This window comes from Ascaphus truei, chromosome 3 (genome assembly GCF_040206685.1).
Source record: "Ascaphus truei isolate aAscTru1 chromosome 3, aAscTru1.hap1, whole genome shotgun sequence".
Lineage (NCBI taxonomy): Eukaryota > Metazoa > Chordata > Amphibia > Anura > Ascaphidae > Ascaphus > Ascaphus truei.
Genome location: NC_134485.1, coordinates 426,105,484 through 426,118,920, shown reverse-complemented (window position 1 = coordinate 426,118,920; position 13,437 = coordinate 426,105,484). Strand labels below are relative to the sequence as shown.

The 13,437-nt window shown below is 51.9% G+C and overlaps 1 protein-coding gene across 2 annotated transcripts in view; it reads right to left on the bottom strand.

Annotated features, from left to right (window-relative positions):
- CLPB (ClpB family mitochondrial disaggregase) overlaps positions 1-13,437 on the bottom strand; it is a 195,046-nt gene that overhangs the window by 136,936 nt on the left and 44,673 nt on the right. For both annotated transcript variants that reach the window (XM_075592798.1, XM_075592797.1), the window contains exon 5: positions 262-390. In XM_075592798.1, coding sequence (XP_075448913.1) covers positions 262-390 — 129 coding nt within the window. The remainder of the gene's footprint in view (positions 1-261; positions 391-13,437) is intronic.

Genomic DNA, 13,437 nt, shown 5'->3' with positions numbered 1-13,437 from the left:
GTTAGTGGGCAAATTGGCAATTCCTCAGGCTCTGTGGCAGGATTATTACTCCCTATTGCTCTTCAAGTGGGTTATTATTCCCTCAAGTCCTGCTTGTTACTCTGTTGTTACTCTGAGGGGCTGAAGGTAGGTTACTGCTGCATGAGGCCCTACTCTGAAGGTCCAGTAGGTCATTACTCCATGAACTTCATGACACTCTGGGGTTGGGTTATTACTCCATCAGGTACTGCTATTACTCCTTTGTTGACGAGTAGTACTCACCTCCCTCCAGCAGCTCCGTGACCGTCCCATAGTGGTCAGATAGGACAGCGTAATGCAGAGCAGTGCAGCCCCGGAAACTGGCACGGTTATTCAGCCGGTTATTAAACTCATCCTCCCGGGTCACCAGCACTGCAAGAGGAGAGGAGACAGGAGTGTGACTGCGAGAACCCATACACAGGGGGTGTCCCCCACCCCCAACTCACATACACAGGGGGTGTCCCCCACCCCCAACTCACATACACAGGGGGTATCCCCCACCCGCAACTCACATACACAGGGGGTATCCCCCACCCGCAACTCACATACACAGGGGGTATCCCCCACCCCCAACTCACATACACAGGGGGTATCCCCCACCCCCAACTCACATACACAGGGGGTGTCCCCCACCCCCAACTCACATACACAGGGGGTGTCCCCCACCCGCAACTCACATACACAGGGGGTATCCCCCACCCCCAACTCACATACACAGGGGGTGTCCCCCACCCCCAACTCACATACACAGGGGGTGTCCCCCACCCGCAACTCACATACACAGGGGGTATCCCCCACCCGCAACTCACATACACAGGGGGTGTCCCCCACCCCCAACTCACATACACAGGGGGTGTCCCCCACCCCCAACTCACATACACAGGGGGTGTCCCCCACCCCCAACTCACATACACAGGGGGTGTCCCCCACCCCCAACTCACATACACAGGGGGTGTCCCCCACCCCCAACTCACATACACAGGGGGTGTCCCCCACCCCAACTCACATACACAGGGGGTGTCCCCCACCCCCAACTCACATACACAGGGGGTGTCCCCCACCCCCAACTCACATACACAGGGGGTGTCCCCCACCCCCAACTCACATACACAGGGGGTGTCCCCCACCCCCAACTCACATACACAGGGGGTGTCCCCCACCCCCAACTCACATACACAGGGGGTGTCCTCCACCCCCAACTCACATACACAGGGGGTATCCCCCACCCGCAACTCACATACACAGGGGGTATCCCCCACCCGCAACTCACATACACAGGGGGTATCCCCCACCCGCAACTCACATACACAGGGGGTGTCCCCCACCCCCAACTCACATACACAGGGGGTATCCCCCACCCCCAACTCACATACACAGGGGGTGTCCCCCACCCCCAACTCACATACACAGGGGGTATCCCCCACCCCCAACTCACATACACTGGGGGTATCCCCCACCCCCAACTCACATACACAGGGGGTGTTCCCCACCCCCAACTCACATACACAGGGGGTGTCCCCCACCCCCAACTCACATACACAGGGGGTGTCCCCCACCCCCAACTCACATACACAGGGGGTATCCTCCACCCCCAACTCACATACACAGGGGGTATCCCCCACCCCCAACTCACATACACAGGGGGTGTCCCCCACCCCCAACTCACATACACAGGGGGTATCCCCCACCCCCAACTCACATACACAGGGGGTGTCCCCCACCCCCAACTCACATACACAGGGGGTATCCCCCACCCCCAACTCACATACACAGGGGGTGTCCCCCACCCCCAACTCACATATACAGGGGTATCCCCCGCCCCGATACCAACTGCATACAGAGGGGGTATCCCTGCCCCGATACCAATCCACAGGGGGTATCCCCTGCCCCGATATCAATCCACAGGGGGTATCCCCTGCCCCGATATCAATCCACAGGGGGTATCCCCCGCCCCGATATCAATCCACAGGGGTTATCCCCCGCCCCGATACCAATCCACAGGGGTTATCCCCCGCCCCGATACTAACTTCATACACAGGGGGTATCCCCCGCCCCAATACCAATCCACAGGGGGTATCCCCCGCCCCGATACCAATTTTGCCCCGATACCAATTCACAGGGGTTATCCCCCGCCCCGATACCAATCCACAGGGGGTATCTCTGCCCCGATACCAATCCACAGGGGGTATCCCCCGCCCCGATACCAATCCACAGGGGGTATCCCCCGCCCCGATACCAATCCACAGGGGGTATCCCTGCCCCGATACCAATCCACAGGGGGTATCCCTGCCCCGATACCAATCCACAGGGGGTATCCCCCGCCCCGATACCAATCCACAGGGGGTATCCCTGCCCCGATACCAATCCACAGGGGGTATCCCTGCCCCGATACCAATCCACAGGGGGTATCCCTGCCCCGATACCAATTCACAGGGGTTATCCCCCGCCCCGATACCAATCCACAGGGGGTATCCCTGCCCCGATACCAATCCACAGGGGGTATCCCCCGCCCCGATACCAATCCACAGGGGTTATCCCCTGCCCCAATACCAATTCACAGGGGTTATCCCCTGCCCCGATACCAACCCACATACACAAGGGGTCTCCCCCGCCCCGATACCAACCCACATACACAAGCGGTCTCACCCGCCCCGATACCAACCCACATACACAAGGGGTCTCACCCGCCCCGATACCAACCCACATACACAAGGGGTCTCCCCCGCCCCGATACCAACCCACATACACAAGGGGTCTCCCCTGCCCCGATACCAACCCACATACACAAGGGGTCTCCCCCGCCCCGATACCGACCCACATACACAAGGGGTGTCCCCACCCCGATAACAATCTACATACACAGGGGTATCCATCCCAATACACAATTGGTATGGACTAGGCAGACGATGCACAGAGAGTGTCAGGATACTGATCCCTGAAGACAGAGTGTGTGCCCACCGACAGGTCCTCAGTAACCTCCCGATCTGATAAGTATAGAAGAAGATTGAGGTCCGTAGTAAGAGGATACTGATCCCTGAGAATAGAATGTCCCCTAACTAGTGTCCACCAGATACATGGGCATTGAGGAAGCTATACAAGAGATTGCCCATCTAACATTACTAAAGGACACAAGTATAAGTACCTCCCCAGCGTATGAGTGAGACCTACCAAGGGGATGAATCCAACAGAAGACCAAGTACCTCCCTAGTGTAGGCGTGAGAGCTACAGAGGGAAGAAGCACAGAGTAACCATATTGTTTAACACCAGTTAATGCCTAGGTGAAGCCTACCCTTGTATGTGAAGCATTATGACTACAGTATAAAAGTTCCTGGCGACCTTCATTCTAACCTCTGCATATCTACACCCATCCTGCACGGATCCAGCACCCGGCAAAGGTATGAGACACCGAGCACAGCCATGGAAATAGTCTATCATGAGGTTAACTCCTTAAGAGCTGGGCTAGGAGGGTTACATGTGTATCACCATCTGCACAAGAATCCATGTTCTCCATGCGCATTATGGCTTGAGGAGCTATTTCTAGTGATATTTCTTTAAAAGACTAACGTGTGAGTGTGTGATAGAGCCTTCCGACAACGCCAATGTATAAATAAAGTGCAGGGGGAATTAAGTTTCAGAGCGAGGGAGATTCAGGAGAAAGAGAAAAGTCCTCTACTGACGGGTCAGTGAAGACACAGAACGGCCTGCCAGCAAGAGAAGGAGAAACAAGATCACCAGCAGCATGAATACTCACAGGAAAGACTCCAGGAACTCCCACGGTGCAGAATAAGGCTGCGCTTATACAGACGATGACGTCACCCGTCGCGACTAATTGTATTTTGAAGTTTAGGCGACGTCGCTGGATGACGTCATGAAAGGGGAGGGCAGAGGCACGGAGAAGCTCCCGATTGGCCGCAAGGGGAGACTGTCGCCGAAAAAAAAATCAAATATCAGTGACTACCAGATTTCTGGTAGCACCATCGCTCCGTCATCGTCGCATGCACTATAAGCGCCGGCGACAATGCATTTGTTTTGCCGCGACGGCGATGCCACGTCACCGGCACTATAAGAGCAGCCTAAAAGTAGAGTTTAAGGATTATGTATATACTGCAGCCTGGGATCAGGTGATGGGGAAGCCTCATTTCTGGGGTCATTGCACACACCCCTCCAGGACGTGGGCGTGACGGCAGGTTTAGCATTAAGTTGTCTCTCTATGCGGTGAAGCCGTCTTCCTGTTGCTTAATGAAGTTTCAGCTCTATTCTTTTGAATTAAACTAAAAAATATTCCACAGCAAGAAAGAAAGACTCATTCAGTGCATATTGAGCAGAGGTATGGGGCAGGTTATGTAATGGTCTTGGCGTTTGGTACTGTACTTGTGTCAGTGAGCACCTTGAGTAGCATCAGCAGGAGTAGTTAGGGGATGTACTCTGTCTCTACTAGTTAGTCACAGGACTCCCTTCCACTGTCATGTGATATTGTTAGAGTATTTAGGTCAGTCTGTATTGTCCCCTTCTAAGTGTCTGTGGCGTTAAGCTGGAGTTGAACAAGAAAAGAAGAACGGGATTCAGCAGTTTAACCATCACTTTGTAACTGTGAGAAGTGAACTTTAATACTCTTGACTTCCAAGCTGCTTTCTAACCCTCAGTGCTACTCCCAGGCCTTATTTATATATCTAATCCTTCAAATCATACCCCTCATACCCTGCAATACCTGGGAACTATCTCCTCCTACCTTTCTCTCCCTGCATCCCATTATACCCTCCCCATTATACCCTCCCCCATTGCTTTTTCTGATTGAAGTTTGTAATTTTTTTCTATTCTCTCCACCTTCCCCACTCTCCTCCTATCCACATTTCTTCATCTCTCCTTCCCTCCATCTTTGCCTGTGCCCAGACACCGCACCACTACTTCCATCCCTTTATCCCACGCTGCCCTGCCTCCTCCCTCCCTGCTAACCCATCTAACCTAACACCTATTCCTTGCCTCCCTTCTCCTGTGCCCCCTGGAATGTTCGCTCTGACTAACAAGACGCTGGCTTTCCCTGAGCTCTTCTGCTCTCCCTCTCTTCACCTCTTTGCTCCAACAGAGACCTGGCTCTCACATGACTGCTGTGGAGGTTGCTGTCTCCTATGGTGGTCTCTCTTTCTCTCACGCTCCATGTCGCCAGGGTGGAGGGTTATATCAGCTCTGCAATATGCCTCCATCTGTTTATTTCTCTTCCTTGGAGGTTCATGCTGTCCAGCTTTTCTTCCCGCCCTCTGCACATGGCAGCCATCTACCGACCGCCTACCAACCGCCTCCTTTCTCTCGGACTTTGAATCCTGGCGTTCTTTCTTTCTCTCCTGTCCTTTTTCCTTTTACTGGGGGACTTCAACTGTCATAGTGATGATCCCTCAGTCTCCTGGGTATTTGTCACTTATTCTTCCGTAACATTGCGAAGATCTGCCCTTTCAATCTACTGCTAAAACGCCAACGCATGCCCTTACCCTCTCCCTTTGGATTACTGTAACATACTGCTAACAGAGCTCCTGGCCTCACAACTTTCTCCTTTGCAATCTGTCCAAAATTCTGCTGCTAGAATAATGTCACTTTCTCTCAAAACAGTCTCTGCTCATCTCTGGCTAAATTCCCACACGCGCATGCTGCGTTCCTCCACTCGTTCCTCTGAACGCCTCTGGAGGAAATCTCATACTCTCGCAGACTTCCTTCACTACAAATTTATGCTATCCTGTTTCAACTCTGCCCTCTCGCAAGCTAAACAAGCCTACTTTTCTTCACTAATCAACATGCACAAGTCTAACCCACACCGACTGTTCTCTGTCTTTGATACTCTACTCAAACCACCCTCAGCTGCCTCTCCTTCCTCCATCTCCGCTCAAGACTTTGCTGACTATTTTAAGGAAAAGGTGGAATCCATATGTCAGAACATCCCCTCTGTTTCTTCCTCCCATCCTACACCTCTTCCTAACTCTCCTCCTGCCTTCCTTGATTCTTTTTCCACTGTCTCAGAGGAGGATGTGTCGCTGTTGATCGCCTCTTCTCCCTCTACCACTTGCCCTCTTAACCCCATTCCCTCCCATCTCCTAAAACCTCTTGCTTCTACTATAATCCCTACGCTCACACACATTTTTAACTCCTCCCTCTGCTCTGGAACCTTTCCATCCTCCTTCAAACATGCAACAGACATACCATTACTCAAAAACAGCAAGCTTGAACCTACCTGCCTTTCTAACTATCGACCTGTCTCCCTCCTGCCTTTTGCCTCTAAACTCCTTGAACGTCTTGTATTCTCTCGCTTGCTCCATTTTCTCAACACCTATTCTCTCCTAGACCCTCTACAATCTGGCTTCCGCACTGCTCTCTCCACGGAAACAGGCCTCACTAAAATAACTGACGACCTCCATGCTGCCAAAGACAGAGGTCATTACACTCTGCTCATATTACTCGACCTCTCTGCAGCATTTGACACTGTGGACCACCCTCTTCTCCTTCACATTCTCCATACTCTTGGTATTCGGAACAAAGTTCTATCCTGGATCTCATCCTACCTCTCCCATCGTACTTTCAGTGTCTCTTCTGCTAACACCTCCTCCTCCTCTATTGATCTCTCTATGGGGGTACCCCAGGGCTCTGTCCTGGGACCATTTCTCTTTTCTCTGCACACACTCTCTCTAGGTGACTTAATAACATCTTTTGGGTTTAATTATCACCTCTATGCTGACGACACACAAATATACTTTTCAACACCCGACCTTAGACCTGCTGTACAAACCAAAGTTTCTGAATGTCTCTCTGCTATATCATCCTGGATGGCCCTCCGCCGCCTTAAACTCAACATGGCTAAAACAGAGCTCCTCATACTTCCTCCCAAACCTGGCCCTACTATCTCCTTCCACATTACTGTTGGAACTACGATCATTCACCCAGTAGCCCAAGCACGCTGCCTAGGGGTCACACTCAACTCCTCTCTCACATTCAAAACATTTCTAAAACTTGTCGCTTTTTCCTCTGCAAAATAACAAAGATACGCCCTTTCCTCTGTTGCTCGACTGCTAAAACTCTGACTCAGGCCCTCATTCTCTACCGTCTTGATTACTGTAACCTCCTGCTGTCCGGCCTTCCTGCCTCTCACCTGTCTCCCCTACAATCTATCCTAAACGCTGCTGCCAGAATCACTCTACTCTTTCCTAGATCTGTCTCAGCATCTCCCCTCCTGAAATCCCTCTCCTGGCTTCCAATCAAATCCCGCATCTCACACTCCATTCTTCTCCTCACTTTTAAAGCTTTATATTCTTCTGCCCCTCCTTACATTTCAGCCCTAATTTCTCGTTATACACCATCCAGACTCTTGCGTTCTTCTCAAGGATGTCTTCTTTCTACCCCCTTTGTATCTAAAGCCCTCTCCCGCCTTAAACCTTTTTCACTGACTGCCCCACACCTCTGGAATGCCCTTCCCCTCAGTACCCGACTAGCACCCTCTCAATCCACCTTTAAGACCCACCTTAAGACACACTTGCTTAAAGAAGCATATGAATAGCACTGTGGATATTCTGAACACATGATACATAAAGCTTGGCACCCTGCAGACGCACTTACCAGAACTACCTCCTACTGTCTCTGTACGTTCTCCCTACCTACCAATTAGACTGTAAGCTCCTCTGGGCAGGGACTCCTCTTCCTTAATGTTACTTTTATGTCTAAAGCACTTATTCCCATGATCTGTTATTTATATTATCTGTTATTTATTTGATTACCACATGTATTACTACTGTGAAGCGCTATGTACATTAATGGCGCTATATAAATAAAGACAAACAATACAATACAATCTCCTTCTTATATCCCTCTCCTGGCTTCCCATCGAGTTTCAGATCACCCACAAAGTTCTCCTCCTTACCTTCAAGGCACTCCTCTCATCTGCGCCTCCCTATATATCAGCTATAATCTCTTGTTATGCCCCTGCTCGTCTCCTGCGCTCTACCCATAATGGTCGCCTTTCCACCCCTTTCACCTCTACTGCTCTATCTTGCCTTAACCCCTTCTCCCTCACTGCCCCTTACCTGTGGAACTCCCTCACACTCGGTATACACCAAGCGTCTTCTCTTCCCACCTTTAAGGCCTGGGACATAGACATTTTGTCCATGCGGAGGCGCGCTGAGGCTCAGGGAAAGCGGTGCTTTCCCTGGCCTTACACAGCGCGCCGTCCGTGGGCGTGTTGGGGGCGGGCCAGTGACGTCACGGAGCTGGTTCACCCTCATTGGGCGAACCGCTCACGTGACCGGCCCTGCGCTCCGTGAGCGTCAAATCTGAAAACTTGGTGAGACACACGCTTCCGCAAGCGTGCGCGAGCCCCTGCTAAAGCTGCTCTCATTGCGGCTGCAGGGGCTCAGTGCCGAGTGTGAGCGCGGCTCAACACGGCTCAGCCTTGCTCACACTAGTATGTCCCAGGCCTAAGTCAAACCTTAAAACTCACCTCTTAAAAGAAGCATTTCAATAACCTGCACTCATGGTTACTGCCCCACAGTCTCTCCTACCAACCACTGTGGCCAAGCACTGCCATCTACTGCACATTTTCCCTCGCCTGCTGTCTCTGTAACTCGCCCATCATACCACTTAGATCAGGCCTGCACAACTCGTAAAGTGAGACGGGCCGAACTGCTCCAAGGAAAAAAAATTTGGGCCGCACAAGTAAAATCATCATCATCATCTGCACCTCATCATCTCTCCTTCTGCACCTCTCATCATCACCATCCTCATATATCTCCCCCAGCACCTCACATCATCATCCTCATATCTCCACCAGCACCCTTCATCATCCACCTCATATCTCCCCCAGAACCCCTCACTATCAACCTTTGCGATACTCCCCATCTATCTCTCATACCCCATCTCTCCCCCTCACCCACACACATAATACTCCCCCTCCACATCAAACACACAATAACCCCCTGCACACCACACACATCCCACCCCCCCTGCACCTTACATCCCTCTCCCCCCTGCACCTCACATCATTCTCCCCCCTGCACCTCACATCATTCTCCCCCCCTGCACCTCACATCACTCTCCCCCCTGCACCTCACATCACTCTCCCCCCTGCACCTCACATCACTCTCCCCCCCTGCACCTCACATCACTCTCCCCCCTTGCACCTCAAATCACTCTCCCGCCTTGCACCTCAAATCACTCTCCCCTCATGCACCTCCAATCACGCTCCCTGCACCTCCAATCACGCTCCCTGCACCTCCAATCACGCTCCCTGCACCTCCAATCACCCCCCTGCAACTCCAATCACCCCCTGCACCTCCAATCAACCCCCCTGCACCTCCAATCACCCCCCCCCTGCACCTCCAATGACCCTCCCCTGCACCTCCAATGACCCTCCCCTGCACCTCCAATCACCCCCTCTGCACCTCCAATCACCCCCCCTGCACCTCCAATGACCCTCCCCTGTACCTCCAATGACCCTCCCCTGCACCTCCAATGACCACCCCTGCACCTCCAATGACCACCCCTGCACCTCCAATGACCCCCCCTGCACCTCCAATGACCCCCCCCTCCCCTGCACCTCACCTTACGGCGGCAGAGCAGGCAGGACAGCACGCTCGCAAGCAGCGGGCACAGAAAATGCCTCACGCATAGAGCGTGCAGTCCTGAGAGCAGGATCGAGGGAGAGGAGGAGGGGGAGAGCGGGCTCCCGGGCGCGGTGAAAGCGGGCTCGCGGGGGAGGATGGGGAAAGCCGCCGCGGGCCGCACAATGAGTGCAGGCGGGCCGCATGCGGCCCGCGTGTTGTGCAGGCCTGACTTAGATTGTAAGATCTCTGGGGCAGGGATTTCCTTTCCTATTGTCTGATCTTGTTGCACCTATAGTATTTCCATATTGTCTCTTTAGTAAAGCACTGGGTACTATATAAATAAAGATATACATATTTGCAAAGGGATATAGCTAATAATGCATCTCGGTCCATCGTTTCCCCCATTTTGTTAGCTAACTCTTTAATAAAACTAAAATAATTTGTATCAAACTAAACATTTCTAAATACTCCAACCGATATGTAATCGCTGACATTCCTAAGGGTTTGGGGGATTAATACATTAGGTTCATTTGGCAATGAAGGGGTTACGGCCGGCATTGAACCTAAGACATGGCGTGTCCGAGAACAATGTCTCAAACGAGATGTTACTGAAGAGTTAAGTGGATTCAACCCTGTGTTTTATGAGCCCCTGATGGACAAGGACATTAACTGGAGATTAGAACTGCAAGAGGCCATTAGTGTCCAGCCTGGGGGCTGCTTGTACTGCCGACCTTTATACCGGACAGGTCACAAAGGATCAGGGAGCGCCATTCCAAACCAGGACGTGGTCGCTGCAGCTCAGGAGTTACTGATCCCGACAGCACAGGAAGGGAGTTCTCATGCAAAGACTCTTCTAAGTAGATTGGCAGTTGGTTTGCCAAAATAGGAGAACAGAGCATAGAGTACATAATAATTTAACTCCCCGGGTGATCTTACCCAGGCAGTAATAACATGGATTATTAACCATAACGCCGCTGATACTAAGCAGAAATAATATGGACTATGAATGGTCAGGTAACATGACCTCCATCTCCATGCTGCAGCAGCATGGCGTGCCAACCAATCGTAACGAGCAATAAAAAAGAACATACCAGTATCCATTCTGAACGGTAAAGCCATGGGCCATGCACAGTAATGCCACCAATCAAATAAGTAGGGGCTACAAACGTAGAGCTGGCTTTCTGATCAGTGTACATTCCACGTGGTAATGGCCTAGGAAGATCTTGATAAACCATCACAAATCCTACACTCCACCAGGGCAAGCGGCTGCTCCGGGTCGCACAACGATGGAGGCAAAGCCATCTCCCCCCCCCCCCCCACCAGCCCCCCACCTCTTGTGGCCTTCCACAAAAAACGGTTTGCAATTTGCTGCTTTGTATTTTGACGGAGAAACTAACAAAATGCTCCACGAAGGAGCTGTGGAGTCGTTGAGCGACGCTGCCACCTGCACGAAGCCTGAAGCCCCATCTCCAGCTCCAACTGGAACTTCTGCTTACAGCGTCTCTGAATTTGCCACCATTATTTTGTAGGCCGCAAATTGAACCGCGCTGTGACAGTGAGAAGAATGGAGAAGGGGAGGGTGCTGACCAAAGCCGGGAGCTGGAGCATGGTGACAGGGGCGCTCTGTGGCTCTGTTTCCCCTTCCTCCCCATAGCATGGGCATTGCCTGGACCATCTCTGGGGATTATCATCATGTCTTACACGGTAATAAAAGCTTTTCAATTGTAATACTGAAGCAACAATATGGATTCCCTGGAATTTAAATCCTCCTATCGACAGTGATTAACATGACATGTTAGCGTCGTTAATACCTACTGATCCCGCAACGTGAACCCCCTGAGGCCCTTATTCAACATGCTGTGACCACGTCTTCCCTGTGCCGGAGAAGAGATCAGCTCCACTCTAATAAAAGCGACAAACATCTTCTCCAGCACTGGGAAGAGGCTTCCATAAAGGGTAGTAATAGGTGATACACAAAGCAATGGCCCAGCCTGGCACAGAAAGGGTTAACCGAAGAACGCACACACAAAAAAAAAAGAGATGATACAGTACTTCATCTTATTCTAAGAAGAGGCAGCGGGATGAGCGGTGGGTGTCAGGGAAGATGTATCTGAGACACTAGGCAGCAGCGCAGTAAAAAGATTAAAGTGTTATTATTATTATTGTGTGTGTGTGTGTGTGTGTGTGTGTGTGTGTGCGCGCGCCCGGGCTCGGTGCTTCCTCCCTCCACGCTGTGACAGCTCAGCCATCATCTGTAAGAAATGTCGCAGCCAGACATTATGATGGGAAACTCGATAAAGCGTCAGGGGAAAGCGCGCCTCCCATCCATCACCGGGGAGCCTGGAACGTCTCCGCTCCCCGCGCCTGTAATGTGTGCTTCTCCCCATGTCCCCGTGCGGATGCCTTTTATGAAATATACCTCCGCCTGTGCAGGGGAGAAGCTGGGGCGGCGGACCAGTAAAGAAGAAGAACCGGGTTTCTTCTGCTTTATAGAAGCGCTGACAATGTCATTGTTACACGAACTACCCCTCTCCCCCCAAGAGCTTACAATCTAATACTCCACATTTGGGTATTTTCCCCATTACAGGAGTGACCAACTCCAGTCCTCAAGGGCCACAACAGGACAGGTTTTAAGGATACCCCTGCTTTCGCACAGGTGGCTCAATCAGGGACTCAGTTGTCATTGACCGAGCAACCTGTGCTGAAGCAGGGATATCCTTAAAACCTGTCCTGTTGGTGGCCATTGAGCACTGGCGGTTGGCCACCCCTGTTCCAATAGGTGCAAGCCCCAACAGCACCAACAAATTAGAATTCAAGCTCTGTGGGAAAGAGGATGACACAGCTTTTAAAATTAAAATGTATATTGCTTCACATCCACTTAGTGATTTATAAAAATAAACCACGTTGTTACTAAAACCCTTTATATTGGCTCCCTGTGCCTCCTTTAAAATTAGATTGTTAGCTTTTTGGGACAGAGACTTACTGTACATGAACAAGTCTCTGTACAGAGCAGCGTACACACTCAGGGCTGTATACAAAACATAAATCAGGAAATACACACGTTACGCGAGACGAGTGGGATATAGGGGGTGGCGTGTGCAGCAGAAAGACCGCGGCTGTGCAGGACCGCTCTGCTTCCCGAAGTCATGCCCCATCATGCCTTGCAAAGCACTATGCAAGGCATTGTGGGGCTCGTCTTCAGGAAAGCAGAGCGGTGGCGTTTTTCCTGCGCCGGCCCCAGAAGATGAGGGACCTCTGATGGTGGGCAAGGAAACTTTTCTGAACCCACTATATACACACCGTGTGTGTGTATATATGTGCGCGCGCACACACGCACGCACGCACACACGTATTTGCATACTGTACAGACCCCCGCCTCCCCGCGGTGAGGGAATTTATTCTTTTAATAATGGCTGCCACCGAGTGGCTGCTGCTGCTCCGCTCTCAGGGAGATTCCTCCCCACACACAGTGACAGGGAAGGCGGCCCAGCTCAGAACTAGCTCTATTAGTTGATGTACATTCGGCCCTGGGGGGCTGGGGAAGGGGGCTCACAGCACGTACATTAATGCGGGGCAGCAACCGTCAGGCGTATGCTATTAAATATTCTTTAACAGCGCCCGCCGTGGCCCCCCGGACCCTCTGCGCTCCACGTTATGGTGCCAGTATGGCGTCCACCATCACACCCTGTCTCCTCGTCTGCTCTGGCTCTGCCTAAACCCCGCCTGGCCTGTGGGATGCTGTAGGTTTGGCAGGCAGAGGGTTAAGGATGTCCGTAATGTCTGGCAGCGGAAAGTCCCACCTGGGGAAACATTCCTCACCGAGAGACCGGTCAGCCATTTTAGGTTG